Source organism: Piliocolobus tephrosceles, chromosome 6, assembly GCF_002776525.5.
Source record: "Piliocolobus tephrosceles isolate RC106 chromosome 6, ASM277652v3, whole genome shotgun sequence".
Taxonomy (NCBI): domain Eukaryota; kingdom Metazoa; phylum Chordata; class Mammalia; order Primates; family Cercopithecidae; genus Piliocolobus; species Piliocolobus tephrosceles.
Window position 1 is genome coordinate 111,333,440 of NC_045439.1, and position 27,247 is coordinate 111,360,686.

Consider the following 27,247-nt stretch of genomic DNA (forward strand, 5'->3'; position numbering starts at 1 on the left):
GGTCAGACTGGTCTTGAACTCCTGTCAGGTCATTATTTTTAATATATAATAGTGACAACCTAATACTTGCAATTATTTTTCCTTTAGAAGATGTATACATTAGCTATTATCATCAAAATATATCAACTTCTTCAAGTATATTTCTGGTATGCAGAAAACAGACCAAGCATGGTGGCTCATACCTGTAATCCCAGCACTTTGGGAGGAGAGGGTGGGCACATCATTTGAGGCCATGAGTTCAAGACCAGCATGGCCAACATGGTGAAACCCCATCTCTACTAAAAATACAAAAATTGGCTGGGCGCAGTGGCTCATGCCTGTAATCCCAGAACTCTGAGAGGCCGACATGGGTGGATCACCTGAGGTCAGGGGTTCGAGACCAGCCCGGCCAACATGGTGAAACCCCATCTCTACTAAAAATATAAAAAATTAGCCAGGCATGGTGGTACGCGCCTGTATTCCCAGCTACTAGGGAGACTGAGGCAGGAGAATTGCTCAAACCTGGGAGGCAGAGGTTGCAGTGAACAGAGATCATGCCACTGCACTTCAGCCTCGGTGACAGAAGGAGACTCTATCTCAAAAAAAAAAAAAAAAATTAGCCAGGTGTGTTGTCACATGCCTGTAATTCCAGCTACTCAGGAGGCTAAGGCAGGAGAATCACTTGAACCTGGGAGGCAGAGATTGCATGAACCAAGATCGTGTCATTGCATTCCAGCCTGGGCAACAAAGCAAGACTCTGTCTCAAAAAAGAAAAAAGGAAAAAAAATCAACGATTGGCTGGGTGCAATGGCTCAGGCCTGTAATCCCAGCACTTCGGGAGACCAAGGCAGGTAGATCACATGAGCTCGGGAGTTCCAGATCAGCCTGGGCAGGAGCCACCACGCTTGGCCTCTTAATTTCTTTTTTGTTTTCTTTTGAGACGTAGTCTCACTCTGTTACCCAGGCTGGAGTGCAGAGGCGGGACCTCAGCTCACTGCAACCTCCGCCTCCTGAGTTCAAGTGACTCTCATGCCTCAGCCTCCTGAGTAGCTGGGACTACAGGCACGCATCACTATGCCCAGCTAATTTTTGTATTTTTAGTAGAGATGGGGTTTCCATGTTGGCCAGGCTGGTCTTGAACTCCTGACCTCAGGTGATCCACCTGCTTCGGCCTCACAAAGTGCTGGGATAACAGGCGTGAGCCACCGTGCTCGGCCCCAGGCATAGTTTTAAATGACATTTATCTATTGGCTTTTCCATTGAGTTTTTAGTGTGATAAACTGATAATTTTTAACCATAAAGAAAGTTAACAATCCCTTATAACCACTTTGAAGTTTATTTTACAGCACTTTAATTGGAACATTATTTAACTACTGACCAGGACTGTTTACAAATGTGATAGTTGGCCTTCGAGACGATTAAAAACCTTTAAGTACTAAAATTTTACATCATGATTTAACTTAAGTGTTATGATGGTGAAAACAGAAGAAAATCTAAAGCAAACATATAATGATTTCCACAAAAACCATGTATTTCTCCCTTACATTAAAGGGAGGAAAGAAAGAAGGAAAAAGAAAAGGAGGGGAAAAGGGGGTGAGAAGAAAAAGAAAGAGTGCATGGTAAGCAAGAAAAATTTCCCCCCAATTTGCAAAAAGAAGGGAAACTCTGAGGTCTCAGCAACTTAGGTACTCAACTGAGTCAGTTTATATTAAGGCATTTTCTTTACATATTATTGAATCCCATCATGCCTTTCATGTTGCCAGCAGCACCCTGTTGAAACTGCCTCATCATTGACTGAAGTCCTGCCATACCACCTAGAGCAAAAGTAGGGAAGTAGAGTTAAAAACAGATAATTATTAAGCAGAACTGGAAACATTTATTACTTCTGCCTAATAAGTACTTCTAAAAATACTGAATTCTGATTGCAATTTAGTTATCAGCCTTAAAGAACGAACCACCTAAAAATTTATATTATCCTCATCAATAAAAGAGAATGAATAGCCTGTCTTATGGAGTTATTGTGAGGAATAAATGAGGTGATACATAAAAAGATCTTAGGATACTACCTGTCACACAGTCAATACATCTAAACAAAAATTTTTTTTCTTATCAATTCAAAAAGGTCTTACTCTAAGTTACATAAAAAATAATCAATAGGGGATTATTCCATAGGACTTGCAAAAAGAAAAGAATTCATTTATTGAACATCTACTATATGCCCAGAATTTTACTGAATGTCTTCATATATATTACCTCATTTAATTGTCATAATTTCTTGATGAGATATGATCTGTGATTTTACCGAAGGGGAAAGTGCAGTTCAGAAAGTTTAAGGAACTCTGTAAAGGTTATACAGTCAAAGTAGAACTGAGGTTAAAACTCCTTAGTCATATAATTAAAAATATCCAGGTTCTAAAACAGATATGTGACTAAAAAGTCACCAGAACAAACAAACAAAAGATGATTAAATAGCTTGCTCAAACATCACAGAGATGGCAGCAGAGGAGTGAATAAGACCTCATCTAATAAGCCCTATTACAATTTAATTCAACTTAGGATTCAGATGACCATTTCCCTGAAATCACACATTTTGAACAGATTTTTGTAATATTATAACAAAAGGCTTATATAATTGAAACTCAACCCTTATAAATTAAACTGCATTAGCAACTGCTAACAACTTGGTATTTACCCATGTGATGAAGAACTCTAGGATCCATCATTTTGGCCATTTGTTGGTTCAATTTTGCCATCTGTGACTGGCTCACATTCTTAGACATGTCACCACCTGAGGAAAAAATAAAAAGATTTTGAGTCAGTATAGGAGGTAATATAATCAGTATAATCAGGGTATAATAGAAAGTTTGATGAAGTGAGTAAATACAAAGAAAAAAATTACATAATCCTATCACGCTAGCAAAATTATTTCTATTTCTACATATTCCTTTCTAATCTTTATCTCAATTACATACTATTTTTTGAAGAAGCACATGTAAAATTCTATATAAAAGGACATTTAAAAGCCTTTCTTAAGGCTGCAATTTATGCTAATTATTTATTGTGAATAAGCCACTATTAGCAAAACTGTACCCAGTGTTTTATTTTTTATTTATTTATTTTGAGACGGAGTCTTACTCTGTCACCCAGGCTAGAGTGCAGCGGTGCAATCTTGGCTCACTGCAACCTCTGCCTCCCAGGTTCAAGTGATTCTCCCGCCTCAGCCTCCCAAATAGCTGGGATTACAGGCACCCACCACCACACCTGGCTAATTTTTGTATTTTTAGTAGAGACAGGTTTCACCATCTTGGCCAGGCTGGTCTCGAACACCTGACCTCGTGACCTACCCATCTCGGCCTCCCAGAGTCCTGGGATTACAGGTGTGAGCCACCACACCTGGCCAGCCAGTGGTTTTTAATAGTAAGCTATAACAACTGCTTAATAGTGATACAGGGGAATGCTGGACAAAAGCTGAGTTTATAGACACGGGTTAATTAGCAAAGAGACTGGATGCCTGGTAGATGAATGTGAAAGTATGAGTCTGTTGGGCCGGGCATAGTGGCTCACAACTGTAATCCTAGCACTCTGGGAGGCCGAGGCCAGTGGATCACTTGAGGTCAGCAGTTCAAGACCACCCTGGCCAACATGGTGAAACCCTGTCTCCACTAAAAATACAAAAAAAATTAGCCAGACATGGTGGTATGTGCCTGTAGTCCTAGCTACTTGGGAGGCTGAGGCAATAGAATTGTTTGAATCCAGGAGGTGGAGGTTGCAGTGAATCAAGATTGCGCCACTGCACTCCAGCCTGGGTGACAGAGCAAGACTCTGTCTCAAAAAAAAAAATATGAGTCTGAGAGAATGTCAAGATGTGCATGTATATAAGAAGTTTTTTTTTTTTTGAGACAGAGTCTAGCTCTGTCACCCAGGCTGGAGTGCAATGGCACGATCTTGGTCACTGTAACCTCCGCCTCCGGGGTTCACACCATTCTCCTGCCTCAGTCTCCCGAGCAGCTGGGACTACAGGCACGCGCCACCACGCCCAGCTGATTTTTGTATTTTTAGTAGAGACAGGGTTTCACCACTTCGGCCAGGATGGTTTCGATCTCTTGACCTCGTGATCTGCCCTCCTCGGCCTCCCAAAGTGCTGGGATTACAGGCGTGAGCCACGGCGCCTAGCCAGAAGTTTTCTTTAAGTAATGAAAACCTTCAGAGAATACAAAGACAAATAATGCAACTTCATTTGTCAAGGAATTTCTACACTATGTCAAAACACCACAGTAAAAAGGGCAGCCAATGAAAGAGATGCAGCCTGAGTGAGGTGGGTCACATTTGTAATTCCAGCACTTTGGGTGGCGAAGGGAGGCTGATTACTTGAGCTCAGGAGTTCAAGACCAGCCTGGGCAACATGGCGAAACACTGTCTCTACAAAAAAAAAAAAAAAAAAGCATTAGCTGGGTGTGACAGCACGCGCCTATAGTCACAGCTACTTAGAAGCCTCAGATTGGAGGATAGCTTGACCTTGGGAGGTCAAGGCTGCAGTGAGCCATGAGCATGCCATTGCACTCCAGCCTCCAGCCTGGGTGACAGGGCGAGACTGTCTCAAACCAAAACAAACAAAAAACAACAAAAAATAAATGCACTCTGAGCCAGAATAGGTAAAAACATCCTTTAGACAACAGCTGTACTCATAAGAGGAAGGCAAGAGATCTTCACTACAACAATGCATAGAATTGCTTCAACAACTCTTTTTTTTTTTTTTTTTAAAGACAGGCTCTTGCTCTGTCGCCCAGGCTGGAATGCAGTGCCCTAATCATGGCTCACTGTAGCCTTGCCCTCCTGGGATCATGGGATCCTCCTGCCTGGGCCTCTCAAAGTGCTGGGATTACAGGTGTGAGCCACCACACCCATTCAAAATTATTTATTTGAAAGGGGCATTAACTATGGTACTTCTCAGAAGCATTCATAAAAAATGGGACTCAAAGCTCCTCTTGATTCTCCAGTCACAGCTGGTTAATGTGAATAAATCATGTGAATTATAAATTATGAATGAAAGAGAAGATACGTTTTTATGATAAAATCTGTGAAAACCATTTATGATGAATAAAACTGAAGAAGCTGGGAATTCCATGCTCATTAGTGATTTATCCTAAGAATTTGTTTATCAGCACTTAAAACTTCTAAAAAAGTATTTCAAGTTTGGTGTGACACAGCTGTGTGTATATCCACTGCCAACTTCATCTTGGGGTTATTCTTTTATTGAGGAATCAGTACATAGATAAGATCTGGATGGTGAATCTGTCCTATCAAGAATAGTCAGGACTACATGGGAAAGACATTACAGTGATGTAATGTGTTTATTAATCACTATCTGAAATAGCATGGGATGGCAGGAATTATAACCAGTTTTCAACATGATTGTCTAATTTTTCTTCCTTGTCACAAAAGAGCAAATAGGATATTACAAGGAAAATAAGGAAAGCTTCAAAGATAAAAGGTAATACTCATGCTTTTAGAAGCTATTCAGTGGTATTGTTCATCTTTGGAGCTTGTCTAATCAATATTTTTGGAAATAATAAATTTATTTTAATGGGTTTCAAGGCAAATTTTCACAGACTCTGAATTAGTTGTTTACATTATAGAAAAAAATTAAAGAGAGGACTGGAACAGTTGATAGTCTTTGGAAAAACTTATCTTTTTACGATACACAATACACAGCAAAATAAATTCCATTGAGATAAAAAGTCAAACACAAAATAAAACCAAAAAGAAGTAGAAGCCAGGAGTGGTAGCTTACGCCTGTAATCTCAGCGCACTTTGGGAAGCTAAGGCAGGTGAATCATTTGAGGTCAGGAGTTTGATATAAGCCTGGCCAGCATGGTGAAACCCTGTCTCTACTAAAAATACAAAAATTAGCTGGGCATGGTGGCACGTGCCTGAAATCCCAGCTATTCGGGAGACTGAGGCAGGAGAACTGCTTGAACCTAGGAGGTGGAGGTTGCAGTGAGCCAAGATCACGCCAGTGCACTCCAGCCTGGGCGACAGAGCAAGACTCTGTCTCAAAAAAAAAAAAATAGAAGAAAATGGTGACAACTGTGGTATCAACATGGAGAAGGTTAACTTGATTACCTCTGTTAAAAAAAAAAAAAGGAAAAAATAAACATGGGGAAGCTGTTTATGAGCATAACAGAAATAAAAAGAAAAGACAGGCTGGCTACATTAAAAAGAGCAACTACTATTCATTATAAAATATAAATAAAAATAAAAGGTAAATGAAAAACTGAGGGAAAATATTCGAAGACATAAACCAAAGATTTTAAGGAGTTATTACAAAGATAAAAGGGGGAAAAATGGAAGAACTGGACAGGTAACATGAAGAGGCGATTCACAGAGGAAATTCAAACCAGTAAATGTACAAAGAAATGTTAAACTTAATAACCTAAACACACATATTGAGAAAACATTCAACCATTACAATGGAAATGAGGCCGGATGTTCTGGCTCAAGCCTGTAATCCCAGCACTTTGGGAGGCCAAGGCGGGCACATCATTTGAGGTCAGGAGTTCAAGACCAGCCTGGCCAACATCGTGAAACCCCGTCTCTACTAAAAATACAAAAAGCCAGGCGGTAGTGGTGCGTGCCTGTAATCCCAGTTACTCAGGAGGCTGAGACAGGAGAATCGTTTGAGCCTGGGAAGCAGAGGCTACAGTGAGCCGAGATCGTGCCACTACACTCCAGTCTGGGTGACAGAGAGAGACTGTCTCAAAATAATATAAATAAACAAATAAATATAATGGAAATTATATTACTACAAAATTTATTTAGCATCTACTATGTTTCCGATCAAAACAGACAAAATTCCTGGTCTCACGGAACTGCACAAAAACTAATCTGATATAGAAGTGAATGAATCAGCCTAACTGTCCAAAAAAGTGGCATTACATTAGACAAAGATACATGCATAATTGGAAAAGTATTACTCAGCAGTTAAGAAGTGTGTGTGTGTGTGTTTGGGGGATGGAGTCTCACTCTGTTGCTCAGCACTCTGTTGCTCAGGCTAGAGTACAGTAGTGTAATCTCGGCTCACTGCAACCTCCGCCTCCAGGGTTCAAGTGATTCTCCTGCCTCAGCCTCCCGAGTAGCTGAGATTACAGGTATGCCCCATGACGCCCGGCTATTTTTTGTATTTTAAGCAGAGACAGGGTTTCACCATGCTAGCCAGACTGGTCTTGAACTCCTGACCTCAAGTGATCCGCCCACCTCAGCCTCCCAAAGTGCTAGGATGACACGTATGAGCCATCGCGCCCGGCCAAGAATTATATTTTGAAGGATATTTGACAACATGGAAAAATAGTTAATGATGTATCAGAAGAAAACTTAGTTATAACAACTGTTATTTGCAGTAGGATCCGTTGGATTCTCTGGGGAGTAAAGGTAATGCGTTGGTTTTTTTTCCTTATATTATCTAAATTTAATACAATGTGTTCACAAAAAGAAAAGCATTATTATTTTTTTCATTTACCCACGCTACACAGATGTAAAGTTTTTTTAAATATTAATGTTTATTACCTTAAATATGAAAACAGATAAATCATGGGTCACATAAATCCTGGAAGTACTTGAAAATAACATGAAATTCAGCTGTGAATTTTCCAGTACTGGCAGTACTCTTAACTTTGTACTCAACTTCCTTTCTTTTCAGTCTGTTAACTGATAATAAGCTTATTTTTCTTACCTTTGAAAAGTCCTTTGATACCTCCCATCTTTTTCACCATCTGTGCAAACTTGGTATATTGTGTCAAAAGTTCTTGAACATCTCTTGTTGATACACCTGATCCTCTTGCTACTCTTTGGATTCTTCCGGGTTGTTTACTAAAAACTTTGGCACCATCCGTACTGTCTAGTTCTGTAGACAAGAGTCAATTACTCTCACACACAATTATCCTTCACCATCAAAGCAGTTATATGCAAATGGGCAATATATAACTTCAAAGAGCTTAGCAGATATGTTTTTAAAGTGATAACTATCTCATTTTTCTTTTTATATTACAAAATATCTTACTTATAGAAAAACAGATATAATATATAGTCAAACTACCACCCCAATTTAACAAATGTTATCATTCGCTATGTTTGCTTTTGAGTTTTAAAACTTAAACACAGAGGCCGGGCATGGTAGCTCACGCCTGTAATCCCAGCACTTTGTGAGGCCAAGGCAGGCGGCTCATGAGGTCAGGAGTTCAACATCAGCCTGGCCAATATGGTGAAACCCGTCTTTACTAATAACACAAAAATCAGCTGGGCATGGTGGCACGCGCCTGTAGTCCCAGCCACTCGGGCAGCTGACGCAGAAGAATTGCTTGAACCTGCCAGGCAGAGGTTTCAGTGAGCCAAGATTGCGCCATTGCACTCCAGCCTGGACAACAGAGCAAGATTCCATCTCAAAAAAAAAAAAAAAAAAAGAAAGAAAATACAGAATATATTCGAAAGAACATTTATAGTATTCATAAGCTATAAAAACAATAAAACTAACATGTACTTTTTGCTATAAAAACAATAAAACACACATGTACTTTCCCTACAGTTTAAGTAAACTATTAATAGAATGTTTTGAGACCCCATGTCCACACTTCCATACTTCATATGTCTACCTTCTCTAGGCCCTCCAAACACCAGAGGTATATGGTATATTTAAAAAACGAACACAAATGCTCACCTTAGCTCTATCGTAAATATTAATCATGAATTCATAAATGCAGACTATATAAGCAAGCAGAAGGAGGTAGGTTCTATCCATAATCAATAGAAAAATTATTTCCTATAATCAAGTAATTACTACTACTAGTATTTTAATTCTCTGAGTAGCTTTAAGAGTGAATTAATGGTCAGGTGCGGTGGCTCAAGCCTGTAATCCCAGCACTTTGGGAGGCCGAAACGGGCGGATTACGAGGTCAGGAGATTGAGACCATCCTGGCTAACACAGTGAAACCCTATCTCTACTAAAAAATACAAAAAAAAAAACAAAACTAGCTGGGCGAGGTGGCGGGCGCCTGTAGTCCCAGCTACTCGGGAGGCTGAGGCAGGAGAATGGCGTAAACCCGGGAGGCGGAGCTTGCAGTGAGCTGAGATCCGGCCACTGCACTCCAGCCTGCAGCCTGGGCGGCAGAGCGAGACCCTGTCTCAAAAAAAAAAAAAAACGAGTGAATTAATTCCCACAGTTGTTTGATGACTCCTAGAATATGAGGTGCATTTCTTCAGTTGCATGCAATCTCAGGAATGGAATGGACTTTAGTCAAAATGTCCATTATGTCTGCATTCCTTCTGCAATATCCCCCAAATAAATGGTTATCTAGCCTTGGTCTTACTATCCCCAGGAGAAGATGACCTACTATCTAACGTAAAGCTATCTATGCCATTCTGTTATACTTAGGGGAAAATCTTTTCTTTACACATACTAAATTGAAATCCGTTTACCTGGCACTTCCATTCCCATTCATGTATATGTCTCCTTGCCACACATAAAAAATAAGGCTTTCAAAATCTTTTTTTTTGAGACAGAATGTTGCTCTGTCACTCAGGCCGCAGTGCAGTGGTGCAAGCTTGGCTCACTGCAACCACCAACTCCAGCGTTCAAGCGATTCTCCCACCTGAGGCTCCCAAGTAGCTGGGTCTATAGTCACACGCCACCACAGCCAGCTAATTTTTTTTGTAGTTTTAGTAAAGACAGGGTTTCACCATGTTGCCCAGGCTGATCTCGAACTCCTGACCTCAAGTGATCCTCCCAAAATGCTGGGATTACAGGTGAGAGTCACCACACCTGGCCAGCTTTCAAATGCATAGGCCATTATGTCTCCTGTGAATTTTCGCTGGATGACAAATATCCAACTCTTGACTCTTCTAACATGGTTTAGAACCCCATTTATCATCCTGATTTCCTATATCTTCTAATTTGTCTATACCCTCTAAGTATATTGTCCAGAAGTCAACTGAAATCCAGTTGAAGTCTAATTATCAATGCAATACTAACAAAGATACAATATCTCTAAATAAAGTCATGATCAAAACCTCCAAATCCATTTCATAAATGCAGCTTTTAAGCCACATCTTCCTTATAAAAGATTTATGAAATATATATAATATTCCTTCCAACAGCTCAAATCAAATGAAAGAAAAACTAATAGCAGCACATCGTGGCAAGCAATATGACAGAGTTAAGCAAATAGAGGAAGGGGCCTTCATTCAAAGAAGGAAGGAAGTCAGGAAAGGTTCTATACTGGGCAAATTACTCAACTTCCCTGTACCAGTTTCCTAATTTGAAAAAGGCAGATAATAACTGAATATGCTATAGGAGTTGTTATGATGATACAATGAATTAACATATTTAAAATGATCAGGACAGTGCCTGGCACAGAATGGACACTTCAGATATGCCGCAATTATGAATTCTGCGTGCAAACATTTTTGCAGTGTTAGAGACAATGAGGAAAAAGACAACCTTAAAAGAAAAGGACAATCTTATTTGGGTTAGTATGAAAACCTGGAGATCAGGAAAAAGAGACTACAAAAAATAACAATAAATTAGATAGTAGATAAAGCACAGATATGAAAAATTGTTCAAATTGTTAGAATATTACATAAACTTAGTTGATAAAGCAGCAGCAGCAGCAGGGTTTGACAGAACTGACTCCAACTTTGGAAGAAGTTGTACTGTGGGTAAAATGCTATCGAACAGCATTGAATACTACAGAGAAATCTTTTGTTAAAAGAAGAGTCAATCAACTGGGCAAATTTCATTCTTGTGTTTTAAGAAACTGCCACAGCCACCTTGACCTCTGGCAACCATCACTGTAATCAGTTCGCAGTCATCGACATCAAGCTAAGATCCTCCATCAGCAAAGATTAGAATGCACTGAAGGCTTAGATGATCATTAGCATTTTTAGCAATAAACTATTTTTTTTTTTTTCTTTTGAGACAGTCTCTGTCACCCAGGCTGGAGTGCAGTGGCACGATCTCGGCTCACTGCAACCTCTGCCCCCCGAGTTCAAGTGATTCTCCTGCCTCAGCCCCCCAAGTAGCTGGGATTACAGGCGTGTGCCACACGCCTGGCTAATTTTTTTTTGTATTTTTAGTAGAAACAGGGTTTTACCATGTTAGCTAGGCTGGTATCAAACTCCTGACCTCAGGTGATCCACCTGTCTCAGCCTCCCAAAGTACTGGGATCACAGGTATTGTAAGCCACCACACCCAGCCAACAATAAACTATTTTTAAACTAAGGTATATACATTGTTTTTTAGACATAATGTTCTTGCACACTTAATAGACTACAGTATATGTATGTGTAAACATAACTTTTATATACACTGGAAAACCAAAAAAATCTGTATGACTCACTTTACTGCATGGTATTTCCTTTACTGCAGTGGTCTAGAACCAAACCCACAGTATCTCTGAGGTATGCCTTTATAGGGTCAGGGAACAGAGCAGTATACTGAGAAAACTGAAACCTTATATTTCAGACCGAAAGAATTTTCTAAGCATTGCTTAAGCTATCCATTTCTTAAGTTTCCCAATGTATGTTAGCAATATTAAAGCTATGAAGAGACTTTTAGTAATTTTTTTTTTTCCATAGAGGCAGGGTCTTGCTATGTTGGCCAGGTTGGTCTTAAACTCCTGGCCTCAAGTAATCCTCCCACCTTGGCCTGCCAAAGTACTAGGATTACAGGTGTGAGCCACCTCACCTGGCCAAATTTAACTCTTAAAAAACTAGCATTCCACCAAATTTGACTAGAGTTCTCCTTTTAAGTTATCTCTATCAACATCATGAAGAACTAGTGTTCTTTCCTTGTATCTCATTTGGAGTATTGTAGTAGACATTTCTCTCACTGATGAAGGCAATCCAATGATCATAACCCTTTGAGTAAGAGCTTTCAAGCTATTACAAATCTACCTAAAAATAATCTTTTAGTCTAAATTTCTCCCCATCTTGTCCACAAGAACACAGTGAAACTCTCATCTTACTGATACTCAGAACATTGTCCCCTGAGGAAAATAATCTGCCATCTTACCTTGATCATTCATACTATCCATTATTGTCATTAATTTCTTTAGCCTTGCCATTGACTCCTGTTCATTTCCTTTGCTCATAAAATCTGTTCCAAAACCAGGGATCATCCCCTAAAACAGATTTAAACATAAAGTCAATAATAGCTTAAGATTAATAGTTCAAAATGTCCACATTTAACTATTAGGTTTAATACTGACACTAGGTCTTAAGATACCTATTTTTACCCAAATGTAAAAATAATTAAAGCAAGTGTATCTATTCTTAGAAAATTTAATAAAAACAAAAGAAGGTATAAACTTTTAAGGATAACTAACCAAGATCTGACTGAAGGGGCCCATTTTCATGATATTTTGAAATTGCTCATACATGTCTCGCAACGTAAACTGACCTGAAATACAATATAAATAATTTGGATATATTACAGTATGTACATTTCCATTCAACAAAACTAATTTCATCCTTAATCACGAATTCATCTTGAAGCATACTTATAAAATATACAATCAATAAATATTCACCAAGCAGTTACCATGTGCAAGATGACAGGATGAATGCTGGGGAGAATATATAGACACATAGGCAGGTCCTATCCTAGAGAAGCTAACATTCTATCTGAGAAAACACATATACAGACACACAAGAAACCTGAAAACAAGGCACATAAACTATCCCTACTAGGATGAGTAAAATTTTAAAGGTTGACAATATCAAAAGTTAAAGAGGATGTGGACCATAAAGAACTGCCATATATTGTTGGTGACAGAATAGCAAAACACTTTAGAAGATTGTTTGGAGTTTCTTAAATAGCTTAGGGATCTATGAACAGGAAAATGGATACCTGTGGAAAAAATACTATTCAGCAATAAAAAGAACAAACTATAGATAAGTACGACTACATGAATGAATATCAAAATATGCTTAGAGAAAACAGATTGGAAAAAAAAGGATATATTCAGAATTTATTTTTTTAAGAGGGTTGTGCTCTATCACCGAAACTGGATTGCAGTGGTACAGTCATAACTCACTGGTAGCCTCAAACTCCTGAGCTCAAGTGACACCCCCCCCGCCCCGCCTCAGTCTCCAGTGTAGTTAGGACTATGGATGCATGCCACTGGATTTTTCTAAGAGATATGGGTCTCATTATGTTGTCCAGGCTGGTCTCAAACTCCTGGTCTCAAATGATCCTCCCACCTTGGCCTCCTTAAGCACTGGGATTACAGTATGAGCCACCATGCATAGCCCAAGACTTCTATAATAAGAAGTATTACTGGGAAAGGGCATAAGCAAACCTTTTAAAGTAATGGAAATGTTCTGTTTCTTGATTGGGTGTGGGTTACTGTGCATTTGTTAAAAAAATAAAGATATCCTTAGGATTTGAGCATTTCATTGTATGTGTATTAATCTAAGCTTTAAAAACAGGGATGGAACAAGCCAAAAGAGAAAGTATTTTCTATTTATGTCCTAAAGATAAAAAGAGAAAAGGTATTTGATTCAGGCATTCTGAATTTGAAGTGGCAGTACAATATCTTAAAAGAAACGTTACAGCAGGCAACTAGAAACGCAGAATTCAACAGTGGAAGAGAGGATTACAGTTGAAATACATATTTGGCCATTTATACAGAAGTGATAATTAAAGCTAGGATAATATAAGAAGTCTACAGACATGGAACTTGGAGTATGAAAACAGAAAAGGCAGAAAACACTTAAATATTAGGAACCAAGGAAAACAAGAAAGGTCACTACATGTGAAAATTAGGAGACCCTTGGAGATCTCAGAATGAGAATATTAGGAAGAGAAACAAAAATGTAGAGACTTCAGGAGAGTCAGGAGTAAGAAAGGAAACAGTAGGAATATACACCGAGCTTCGTAGTGCTAGCAGAAACAGTGGTAGGATTATTCAAGATAGAAAAAGGAAGGAGTGGCCAGGCATGGTGGCTCATGCCTGTAATCCCAGCACTTTGGAAGGCCGAGGTGGGCGGATCACCTAAGGCCAGGAGTTCGAGATCAGCCTGGCCAACATGGTGAAACCCCATCTCTACTAAAAATATCAAAATTAGCCAGGCGTGGTGGTGCACACCTGTAGTCCCAGCTACTGGGGAGGCTGAGGCAGAATTGCTTCAAACTGGGAGGTGGAGGTTACAGTGAGCTGAGATTGTGCCAATGCACTCCAGTCTGGGTGACAAGAGTGAAACTCTGTGCCAAAAAAAAGAAAAGAAAAGAAAAAAAGGGGCAAAGAAACAGGCAACGAAGTATAAATTCATTCATTCAATAGTTACTGAAGGCCTACTATGTGCCAGACACTGTGCTAGGTACTGTGAACATAAAAGATGAATAACACAGCTATGACCTCTACCTTCACCGTCAAGCAGGAAAAACAGATCAAATAATTGTGGTCAACAATACAAAAATTAATTGTAGGAAGTGATAGAAACATCTGTCAGAAGGTTCCAACTCAGTCTAGGGTTCAGGTGAAATGTCCCTGAAGAAGGACATTTAAGGAGAAATCTGAAGTATAAGTAGCAGTTAGCCATCTTGGCCAGAGATGATGGCAGAGGTAAGAAGAGAGATAGAGGGACAAGCAAAGGCAACAGCCCAGATGTGAGAAAGGAATGTACATTTGAGAAACTAAAGTCCAGCATAGCTGACACAGAGAATACTAAGAACAACAGTGCTAAAACACCACATGGAAGATGTGAGCTAGATTGTAAAATCAGTTAAAAACTTTATAAGGGCAATAGAAAGCCATTAAAGAATTTTAAGAAGAGCAGTAATGGGATCGGATTTGCAGTTTTGAAAGATTATTTTGGGCTGTAGTATGAAAAAATACATCAAAGGGGAGGAGTACAGGAAGCTGGAAGATCTGTTGAAAGACTTACAATAAGAAGATCTAGGAAAGAGATGAACTAGCATAGTTGTAGGGCGGCTACAGAGAAGGGGATGGAATGGAGATATTTAGGAGGTAGGAACACTAGGACTAGTTAATTGATGGAGAAAGGCAGAGTGAGGAAGAAATAATAATGACACCCAAGTTTCTGACTCTGGCAACAATATAAATGATGTTAATATTCATTGATGAGACAAAGAGGTGAGAGGTTGGGATGGGAATAAGGATATGCTGAATTTGAGATGTCTATGAAACATCCAGGAATGGTCTAGTAAACAGATACATGAGTCTGAAGCGCCTGAGAAAGATGACTTAGAATGATCCCTGAGAAAGACTAGCATTTAAGAGAAAGGTAAAGGCACAATTATCTGGTAAGATGAGTGAGAAGAAGCAAAGAGGCAAATAGTTGCTATGGTAATTAAAGATTATTTTTAGAACAACTGGAATGGTCGAGAATAATATACACGGAGTGTTTATGATGTGCCAGACATTGTACATGCATCGGCGAATGCAGACTTCACAACCATATGAAGTAGTTAGTATTATGTACTTTTTATAGATGACAAAATTGAGGCTAAGTAATTTCAAAAAGTTATACAGCTGAAAAATAGATCAGAGATACAAACATCGGTATGTTATATTTAAGAACCTGAGCTCCTAATCGAGTAACATCCTTCTCTACAGGAGGGGTCTTTCATGTGGGGTAAAGAAAATGTGGTATATTTAATTTCATCCTTGTGTTCTAACTTCCTTTTAACCTGTTTAACTTCAAGGAACCAGCCAAGCACAGTGGCTCACACCTGTAATCCCAGCACTTTGGGAGGCCGAGGTGGGTGGATCACCTGAGGTCAGCAGTTCAAGACCAGCCTGGCCAACATGGTGAAACCTCATCTCTACTAAAAATACAAAAATTAGCCAGGCCTGGTGGTACATGCCTGTAATCCCAGCTCCTCAGGAGGCTGAGGCAGAAGAATCACTTGAACCCAGGAGGCAGAGTTGGCAGCAAGCCAAGATTGCACCACTGCACTCCAGCCTGGATAACAGAGTGAGACTCCATCTTAAAAAAACAAACAAATAGACAAACATTTCAAGGAACCTAGTGAAAGCCTTGATTTTAATCTTAATTTTATTACAATAAAGAAAATAAAAACACTGAATTCTGTAACTGCTCAGGCACCTAGATTTTCAATGATTTGCATATAAATCATCTAAAATAAGCAGAAGATCTGACTCTAATAGATATTATATTTCAAACAACTTAATAGTAACTTTATTTAAAAAAAGTCAGTGGAAGACATCTGAGATGAAGTGCTTTTTTGTCACTCATATACCATGTTTCAACTTCTCTATAAGTGCTTCATTGTCATCCAACTTCAACTCGTTGACTTTATCTATCAGTCCTTCAATGTCGCCCATACCTATAAGATGCAAAAAAGAAAAATTAACAGCTAATACTATACCCTGCTTTACATTATACAAAACACACTCACATACATAATAACCTTGTGAGGTTATTATGATAGGTATTCTTACTACACTACACAAATGAGAAAACCGAAGCTAAGAAAGTTAAGTGGCATGGCCAGGCACGGTGGCTCATGCCTGTAATCCCAGCAGTTTGGGAGGCCGAGGTGGGTGGGTCACCTGAGGTCAGGAGTTCGAGACTAGCCTGGCCCACATGGTGAAACCCCGTCTTTACTAAAAATAAAAAAAATTAGCTGGACCTGGTGGTGCACGCCTATAATCCCAGCCACTTGGGAGGCTGAGGCAGGAAAATCGCTTGAACCCAGAAGGTAGAAGTTGCAGTGAACTGAGATCCCGCCATTGCACTCCAGCATGGGTGACAAGAGCGAAACTCCGTCTCAAAAAAAAAAAGGTAAGTAGCAACAAACAAGTTGCAAAGCAGGGACTGCAGCCCAGGGTTTAACTCCAAATTCCATGCTCTCTAACTATACCACCTTGAGACATTGCCAAAGTATTATTGCCCTTACATCTACTATTATTAAAACCACTTGTTTTTGTATTGTGCTCTAAAACTTTTCCAAAGAACTTTCTACTAGATACCTCATTTTACCACTTTCACCACAGAAAGCAGATAAGCATTATCTCTATTTTACAGATAAGGAAAGTAAGTCATAGAAGGAAATGATGTTCTTAAATTAGTGAGGACAGAATTAAAATCCTATTTTGTCCTAAAGATACATTGTATTTCTTGGAGATTTGTCTATATCACCACCACTGTACATACCAAGAAGTTTGCTAATAAAAGGCTGTGTTTTGAAAGGTTCAAAGTCATCTATATGTTCCCCTGTACCAATGAAAATAATCGGACTTTTTGTGGCAGCAACTCTGGAAAAAAAAAGAAAATATAAAATAACCTCAAAAGACCCCCACAAATTTCCAGCAGATCTGATATTTGAAGTGAATCCGCCTCCAAAGTTAATTAGACAAAGGTACAAAACTCAAGTTTCATTTCACAAGATGTAATAGAACTATATTAGATGGGCTCCAAAATTATTTCTATTTAAACTTCCTTTACATACCATATTAGGCTCACTATTGAAACATATTTTAAATGATCAATATGAAAGCTATAAACACATACCCTTCCCCATACAATCCCAAGACAGAGGACAACAGTACCAATGATACTTACGCACTGAGCGCACCACCTCCTTTTGCATGGCCATCAAGTTTTGTCACTATTACTGAGGCTACATCTACTTTATCTTTAAAAGCCTTAGCCTGGGCTTCACAAGCCTGCCCAATGGAGGCATCCATCACATAAACAATGTTATCAGGTTGCTAGAAAGTTTAAATAGAAAAGATACTTTAGAAAAGATTTTTATTGATCCTAAGCAAATGTCATCATTAGAAGCTACAAAACAATATTTAGAGCCAGGCGCGGTGGCTCATGTCTGTAAGCTCAGCGCTTTGGGAGGCCAAGCCGGGTGGATCACCAGAGGTGGAGTTCAAGACCAGCCTGGCCAACATGGTGAAAACCCTGTCTCTACTAAAAATACAAAAATTAGCATACAAAAATTAGCCAGACATGGTGGCAAGCCCCTGTAATCCCAGCTACATGAGAGGCTCAGGCAGGAGAATCACTTGAACCCGGGAGGCAGGGGTTGCAGTCAGTTGAGATCACGCCACCGCATTCCAGCCTGGGCAACAAGAGTGAAACTCCATCTCAAGAAAAACAAACAAACAAACAAAAAACCCACAATATTTACAACATAAATAATTGTTCAATCCATAAATATTTGTTGAAGTACTATGTATTATTGGGTACCATCTAGATCCTGAGAACAAAAAGGTAAATGAGAAAATATTAAGAAACTTGCATTCTAGTCAGAGGACATAGATAATACATAGATAAACATTTCAGATGTGTAACAACTAAAATGGGATAGAGAGTATCAGTTTTGAAGTATGGGAGGCATCTTCTAGTAGGACAGTCAGGAAAGGCCTCTCTGGACCTAATGTTTGAGCTGAGACCTGAATAAAAAGGAAAAAGTTATGCAAAGATTTGAAAGAATGGCATTCTAGGCAAAAAAAGTGCAAAGGCAAATCAAAGCAGAAGAGTGTATACTGAAAACAAAATGGATAAAATACACTTGAGACTATTTCCCTTAGATCTGCTCAAGCTGGTCAAAATAACAACATAAATAAAATGAAACTTATTAGCATTAACCACAAACCAAAGAATTACTGCTAATACTCCAATGCCAAGACATGGGTTCCTAAATAATATATGCTGCAGATATCTATAAACTGCTTCTCCTCCCCCAAATTATTTCCATCACACTTTTAAAGAGACACAAAATAATATTTTTTTAATGCTTCATTTTGGAAAATTCTCAAAATTCACCTAAATATTTCCAACTGAATTTTTAAAAAGGAAATTCATCAGACATGAAAGGCTAATTACTAATTTTGTTTTTTGTTTTTTTTTTTTTCAGATGGAGTTTTGTTCTTGTTGCCCAGGTTGGAGTGCAATGGCATGATCTCAGCTCACTGCAACCTCTGCCTCCCGGGTTCAAGCGATTCTCCTATCTCAGCTCCCAGGTAGATGGGATTACAGGCACCCACCACCATGCCCAGATAATTTTTGTATTTTTAGTAGAGATGGGGGTTTCACCATGTTGGCCAGGCTGATCTCGAACTCCTGACCTTGTGATCCATCCGACTCAGCCTCCCAAAGTGCTGGGATTATAGATGTGAGCCACTGCACCCAGCCTAATTACTAATTTTTAAACGTCTTCTTATGCATACTAATAGGATGATTAAGTGAAAAAGGAAATTATTTTTTCAAACCTATGAAAAGTTTATATTTAACGGAGAGCAAAAATGATGAAATTAAGTCACTACCACACAGATATAGGTGCCCAAAACAAATTATATTGGTCATATACTCAATCCGGTTTTATAATTAAATTAACCAAAGTCCTCATATTGTTTCTACGTTGAAAGCTACTTACTATAGCATTAGCAACTTGAAGCATTTCTTCAAATAAAGAGTCTTCTTGTTTATGGCGGCCACTTGTATCAACAATAATAATTTCAAAATTTTCATTTTTAAATTTCTCTACTCCTTCAGAAGCAATGATAACAGGATCCATTTCTGTATAGCTATATAACATGGACAAATGATTTAACAAAACAGCAAAACTTCCAAATATTACTAATTCAGAAATTGTTAGTTTACCTTTAATCTATTTTGAAAAAGCCAAAATGACCCCAATTTCAATTTAGAAGAAGAAAATCTATAAAGTATTAAATACAAAATCTACTTCTAAAAAAGCACGAAGCATTATCCAATTTTCCAATTCCAAAACCCAGTATGATTCTATCGCACGTCTCCTCTGAATGAACTGTGTCTCCTTCAAATTTATTTTTTATATTTTATTTAATAATTGAATTCATGTTCACAGCGTTTCACACGTTTTTCCATTTAATATCCATTTGGAAGCATTTTATGAAACCAGTAGATATTCTTGTAACAAGCCTGAGCAATATAGTGAGATTCCACTCTACAAAAAAAAAAAAAAAAAAAAAAAAATCTAGCTGGCATAGTGGAATGCACCTGTAGTCCCAGCCACTTGGGAGACTGAGGCAGGAGAACAACTTGAGTCCATGAGTTTGAGGCTGCAGTGAGCTTATGATCAAGCAACTGCACTCCAACTTGGGCAACAGGGCAAGACCATGTCTCTTTAAAAATAACACGGGGCGGGGGAGGAGGCTGAGGCAGGAGAATGGTGAAAACCCGGAAGGCAGAGCTTGCAGTGAGCTAAGATCTGGCCACTGCACTCCAGCCTAGGCGACAGAGCGAGACTCTGTCTCAAAAAAAAATAATAATAATAACACGGGGGAAAAAAGAAAAAATATTTCTGTAAAACATAACTTTGAGGTTATACAGCATTCTATCAGATGGCTATACTGTTTATTAAATAACGTCCTCCTATTAGACATTTGACGTTTTTCCCATTTATTTTTTTTTTTTTTGAGACAAAGTTTCACTCTGTCGCCCAGGCTGGAGTGCAGTGGCGAGATCTCGGCTCACTGCCACTTCTGCCTCTTGGGTTCAAGCGATTCTCGTGCCTCAGCCTCTCAAGTAGCTAGGAGTACAGGCGCCTGCCACCAGGCCAGCTAATTTTTGTATTTTCAGTAAAGACGGGGTTTCACCATGTTGGTCAGGCTGTTCTCAAACTTCTGACCTCACGATCTGCCTGCCTTGGCCTCCCAAAATGCTGGGATCACATGCATGAGCCATCACACCTGGCCTCCAATTTCTTTTTTAAATGTATTTATTTATTTATTTTGAGGCGGAGTTTCGCTCTTGTTGCCCAGGGTAGAGTGCAATGGTGCAATCTCAGCTCACCACAACCTCTGCCTGCCAGGTGCAAGCGATTCTCCAGCCTCAGCCTCCTGAGTAGCTGGGATTACAGGCATGCACCACCACATCCAGCTAATTTTGTATTTTTAGTAGAAATGGGCTTTCTCCATGTTGGTCAGGCTAGTCTTGAACTCCCGACCTCAGGTGATCCACCCGCCTAAGCCTCCCAAAGTGCAAGGATTACAGGTGTGAGCCACCGCGCCTGGCCTAAAAAAATTTTTTTTGTTGTTGAAACGGTGTCTAGCTCTGTCACCCAGGCTGAAGTGCAGTGGCGCGATCTCGGCTCACTGCAACCTCTGCCTCCCAGGTTCAAGCGATTCTTCTGCCTCAGCCTCCCAAACAGCTGGGATTACAAGCACCCACCAACACACCCAGCTAATTTATGTATTTTTAGTAGAGACAGGGTTTCACTGTGTTGGCCAGGCTGGTCTCGAACTCCTGACTTTATAATCCACCTGCCTCAGCCTCCCAAACTGCTGGGGTTACAAGCGTAAAAATTTTTTTAATTTATTTTTTCTAGAGATGAGGTCTTGTTATGTTGCTCAGGCTGGTGTCCAACTTCTGGGCTCAAGTGATCCTCCCATCTCAGCCTCCCAAAGTGCTGGGATTATATATATAAGCCACTGTGCATGGCAGTTTTTCCAATTTCTTGATATTAAAAATACAGCCAATATAATTGGTAAATGTTTCTTCTTTGAGCACTCTTATAAGTTGAATTTGGAACAAATGGTATGACCATTTAAGGCTTTTCGCTTTTATGAGGCAAACCTCCTCCGTAACAGTTTAATCTCATCCCTATTTCACTACATTTTCACAATCCCTAATACAATCTTTGCCAACCTGAAAAATCAAGAAATTAGATATTTTAATTTGCATTCTTCTGATTAGTGGCAACTTTTTATATGCAGATCACTACTATCAAATAAAGACATATAATGTTACAAAAAAAAGTTTTTCCCCTAAATTAAGAACCACCACCAAAAACTCAGGTAGAATATACTTAACAAGAATATGTGTGTTGCTGCGTACAGTGGCTCAAGCCTGTAATCCTAGCCCTTTGGGAGGCTGAGGTGGAAGGATCATTTGAGTCCAGGAGCTTGGGACTAGCCTGGGCAACACAGGGTCTTTACAAAAAGTTTAAAAAAAAATTAGCAGGGCATGGTTACACATGGTGGCTCACGCCTGTAATCCCAGCACTTTTGGAGGCCGAGGCAGGCAGATCACCTGAGGTCAGGAGTGACCAGCCTGGCCAACATGGCGAAACCCTATCTCTACTAAAAATGCAAAAACTTAGCCGGGCGTGGTGGTGGGCACCTGTAATCCTAGTTACTCAGGAAGCTGAGACAGGAGAGTTGCTTGAACTCAGGAGGTGGAGGCTGCGGTGAGCCGAGATCGCACCATTGCACTCCAACCTGGGTAATAGAGGGAGACTGTGTCTCAAAAAAAAAAAAAGCTGACAGACAAGAAGAGGCATATGAGTGTTAAAATAAAAAACCGGTAACCTACCTTCCATAAAAGGGAATTCTTGCTTTGGTAGCATTCTGTTTTAGTTGGTCAAAAGCCCCTAGAAGATAAAGAGTTCATGAATCCTCAAACTTGAAAATAAAAATTATAGAAAACAATTTTCAAATTTCAAGACATTACCTGCTCTGAATGTGTCTGCACATATTAAACAGGTCTTCCAACCTTTCCTCTGGTAATAATACGCTAACTGGGTGAGAAAAGATTTAAAAACATAATATCATAAAATATAACAAATTATACATATAATTTCTTCTGTTTTTCCTTATTATTTACCTAAGGAGTAAAATAAAACGTGTATAATTTTCCCGATTATTAAAGATTTTTGAATACGGCAAATTTCCTACAAAGTTTTATATTCTAATTGTCATGCAGCAGCATTCAAATATAAAATGATCAAGTAGCAAATGATCGTAGTAAAAAATGTTTACTATTAATGTTAATTAAAAACAAACAACAACAAAACGATCTAAAAATCATCCTTTTCTCTTTTCCCCCCTCAAACTATAACATATATGAAGCTTGTGGAAAAATCCCATAATATTATTGTTGAGACATCCAATTCGGGAAAAAGGAGTGGTAAACCGAATTAAAAATTAGCATAAAGAGGTCAAGGCTACAGTGAGCTATGTTCGCACGCCACTGCACTCTAGCTTGGGCAACAAAGTAAGACTCTGTCTAAAACAACATTGCATAAGGATATGAAAAATGAAGATCTATAGTATGCTGGGTGGGAACCTGAAAAAGGAGTCCTGAGCTATAGAGGATAAAGTAAACTCCATGTTCTCCTCTCCAAAAACAATACACTCACTTCCTGAAAGGATAGGAATGGTCTTTTTTTAATAAAAGAAATAGCATAGTTATAGATGTCTACCTTCTTTCAAAAAATAAATAAGAAAGTATGAGGATCTCTTCTCTTATCCTACAAAAAATTATTTAAAAACATACATCAAGTAACATAAAATTATAAAGCAACAATATTATAAAGCCTTAAGGTATTTTAATATATTATAGTATATTTTAATATATCACAAATATATTTTAATAAAATATATATAACACTATATATTAATATATTCTAATTAATTATAATTAATAAAAATATATATTTCAATATTATAAAGCCAGGCTTTATGTTTTTACATTAAGTATAAAACTTGATTTATACAAACCTATCTTCCATATGGCTTCTTTTTAAAGTAAGTTCAATTTACCTTTGAACATGTTGTTGTTTTACCACTCCCTTGCAATCCAACAAACATAATCACATTTTGTTTTCCTTTAGTGGGGGTCCATGCCTTAACTCCAGGGTCCACAAGCTAAATATCAAAAATAAATTAAAAATAAAATCAAGTTAACATACACTTAAATTCAAAACCCCTTTCCCACAACTTTTTTTTCCTTTTTTGAGACAGGGTCGCACTCTCACCCAGGCTGGAGTGCAGTGGCATAATCAGAGCTCACTGCAGCCTCGATCTCCTGGGCTCAAATGATGCTCCCACTTCAGCCTCCCAAGTAACTGGGACTACAGGTACACGCCACCACATCTAGTTAATTGAAACATTTTTTTTTGTAGAGAGAGGGTCTTGCCACGTTGCCCAGGCTGGTCTCCAACCTCTGGGTTCAAGCAATCCTTCTGTCTCAGCCTCAGAGTCCTGGGATTTCAGGCGTGAGACACCATGCTGCCACAACTTTTAAATTATATAAATAAGGGCATTTTCATATAAAAGCTACCATACGCTATTCTAATATAACTATTCTCCTTTGCATAGACAGAGTAAAATTTAAGAACATAAATTTAAGAAGTCATAATCAAGTCTATACTCCAAACCAGTTCAGAGGTAAAGATCTCACAACATTTTTTAGAACAAGCTGGAGTATAAAATAAAATGTAAAACCAAGTTTAAGCCACACGAGGAATCTACATCAGCACTACAGAAGTGTAATACAAAAATGTATGTGAAGGCTACACATGAACTTTAAAATTTCCAGTACTGACATTTAAAAAGTAAAAACAGGTGATACTAATTTTAATATCTATCCCAATACACCTAAAAAATTATCATTTTCATATGTAATCTATATTTAAAAATTAATGAGATTTTTACATTTATTTTCCCAAAGTCTGAAAATCTGGTGTGTATTTTATATGTAAAACACATCTCAGTTTGGACTAGCCACATTACAAATGCTCAATAACCACATGTGGCTAGTGGATGCCATACTCAAGAGTGCTAACGTCCATATTCAATTTGACAAATATTTACTTAACAAAATTACAGATTATATGTGAAAGATTTTCCAGGTCAAACTGTAAATTCTCCAATGCCAAATATTTACTGTAAAGTTACTACATTTAGAGAGCTAGTAAAAAACAATCACCAACTTTAAAATGACAGTCAGTGGAAAACTGAGGTTCATATAGGGACAGTCTCCAAATTAAAAAAGCATGGGACATTTAGGGCCAGGTGCGGTGGCTCACGCCTATAATCCCAGCACTTTAGGAGGCCGAAGTGGGCAGATCATGAGGTCAGGAGATCGAGACCATCCTGGCTAACACGGTGAAACCCCGTCTCTACTAAAAATACAAAAAATTAGCCGGGTGTGGTGGTGGGCACCTGTAGTCCCAGCTACTCAAGAGGCTGAGACAGGAGAATGGCGTGAACCTAGGAGGCGGAGCTTGAAGTTAGCTGAGATTGCACCACTGCACTCCAGCCTGGGCAACAGAGCAAGACTCCATCTCCAAAAAAAAAAAAAAAAAAAAAAGGCATGGGACATTTAAAAAGTAATTCACGTGGGAATTAGTCGTTTGGAACTTGAAATGTATGATATAATAATAAATCCATAATAGTTAATGTCCCAGATCAGGGGTTGGTGAACTATGTGCAAATAAAGTTTCAATGAAGGCTGGGTGTGGTGGCTCATGCCTATATTCCCGGCCCTTTCTGGGGGCCAGAGGAGGATTGCTTGAGACCAGGAGTTTGAGACCAGCTTGGGCAGCATAGTAAGATCTAGTCCCTACTAATTTAAAGAATTGGCCAGGTGTGATGGCATGCACCTGTGGTCCCAGCTAATCAGGAGGCTGAGGCAGGAAGATGGCTTGAGCCCAGGAGTTTGAGACTGCAATGAGCTATTATCAGGCCACTGTACTCTGGCCTGGGCAACAGGCTATAAAGTTATTACATTGAAAAAAATTTCAATCTAATACAGCCATGCCCATTCATTTACTACTTTTTTTGTTTTTTTTTTTTGAGACACGGTCTCACTCTGTAACCCAGGCTAGAGTGCAGTGGTACAATCATGGCTCACTGCAGTCTCGAACTCTTGGGCTCAAGCGATCCTACCATCTCAGCCTCATGAGTAGCTGGAACTACAGGCGTGTGCCATGATATCTGACTAATTTTAGTATTTGTTTGTAGAAAGGGAGTATTGCTATGTTGCCCAGACTGCTTTTGAACTCTTGGCCTCAAGCAACCCTCCAACCTTGGCCTCCCAAAGTGCTGAGATTACAGGTATAAGCCACTGTGCCTGACCCATTTGCTGCTTTTGTGCCACAACAGCAGAGCTGAGTAGTTGCAATAGAAATCACATGGTCCACAAAGTCTAAGCCTTTGAGAGAAAGTCTGCCAAGCCATCCATAAAAATTACATAATCCATATTATACCTGAATTTCAAGGAAAGCCATGAGATAAAGAACAGAGAAAAATACATTTTCTCATACCTTTCCTAAGCATCAACCTCTCCTTAAGCAATCCTCTGAAACAGGCAAAATCTGTCTTAAACATAAATCCACTTCCCTTCCTCATAGATCCTTTCAGTACACTGATGCTGCTCCACATTCACCTCCATTTTCTACATGTCATGGCAAAATCTCCCAGCTCTCTATGGACCCATTATTTGGAACATATATGTTTTACTAAATAATTTAATAAATTTGTCTTCTCTTTCGCCCACTCTCGAGAACACCTGTTTTCAACTTCTTGGTCTCAGAGTTTCTTTATAATCATGGTAGTTTGTAAAGGTTAGCTGCAATGTAGAATCTAAAACCATATAAACTTTTATACTGTTACATTAAAATCTGTGATTCCATCTTGCATTTTAAATGAATCTTATACTGGTACATGATTTGTAATATCATGCGCTAGTTATTCACAAAACATTGGTTCACTGAGTTAGGCAGATCTCTCGTCATTGACATATTTCACTATACATAATCAAAAAACTTCATTAATATCAATACTAACTCTCATCAGAAAAGTAAGTAGAGGGATACTGTCAAACTCATGACAGAGATAGATGATAGATACAAGGCCTTTTTATTTTTATTTTAGATGGAGTTTCGCTCTTGTGGCCTAGGCTGGAGTGCAATGGCGTGATCTCAGCTCACTGCAACCTCTGCCTCCCAGGTTCAAGCCATTCTCCTGCCTCAGCCTCCCAAGTAGCTGGGATTACAGGCATGTGCCACTACACACGGCTAACTTCTTTTATTTAGTCAAGACGGGGTTTCACCATGTTGGTCAGGCTGGTCTCAAACTCTTGACCTCAGGTGATCCACCCGCCTCGGCCTCCCAAAGTGCTGGGATTACAGGCATGCACCACTGTGCCTGGTGGCTTTTTTTTTTTTTTTAAGACAGGTCTCGCTCTGTCGCCCAGGCTGGAGTGCAGTGGCGTGATCTCAGCTCACTGTAACCTCCACCTCCTGGATTCAACTTACCCTCCCAAGTAACTGACTTTACAGGTGTAAGCCACCGTTCCCAGCTACTTTTTGTATTTTTTGTAGTGATGGGGTTTCATCATGTTGCTCAGGCTGGTCTCAAACTCCTGGGCTCAAAGAGTAGTAGCCCCAGCTACTAGGGAGGCTCAGGTGTAGGGATCACCTGAGCCTAGGGAGGATGAGGCTGCAGCA

General features: G+C 39.1%; 1 protein-coding gene across 1 annotated transcript in view; it reads right to left on the reverse strand.

Annotated features, from left to right (window-relative positions):
- Positions 1–1,295: 1,295 nt before the first annotated feature.
- The window catches only part of SRP54 (signal recognition particle 54), a 46,206-nt gene continuing 20,254 nt past the window's right edge, over positions 1,296–27,247 (reverse strand). The window contains exons 5-16 of the mRNA XM_023227461.1: positions 23,556–23,660; positions 22,465–22,531; positions 22,327–22,384; positions 19,406–19,556; positions 17,581–17,729; positions 17,173–17,273; positions 16,256–16,342; positions 12,354–12,427; positions 12,041–12,149; positions 7,709–7,879; positions 2,672–2,767; positions 1,296–1,793 (exon numbers count right to left, since the gene is read on the reverse strand). Coding sequence (XP_023083229.1) covers positions 1,702–1,793; positions 2,672–2,767; positions 7,709–7,879; positions 12,041–12,149; positions 12,354–12,427; positions 16,256–16,342; positions 17,173–17,273; positions 17,581–17,729; positions 19,406–19,556; positions 22,327–22,384; positions 22,465–22,531; positions 23,556–23,660 — 1,260 coding nt within the window. The 3' untranslated portion in view covers positions 1,296–1,701. The remainder of the gene's footprint in view (positions 1,794–2,671; positions 2,768–7,708; positions 7,880–12,040; positions 12,150–12,353; positions 12,428–16,255; positions 16,343–17,172; positions 17,274–17,580; positions 17,730–19,405; positions 19,557–22,326; positions 22,385–22,464; positions 22,532–23,555; positions 23,661–27,247) is intronic.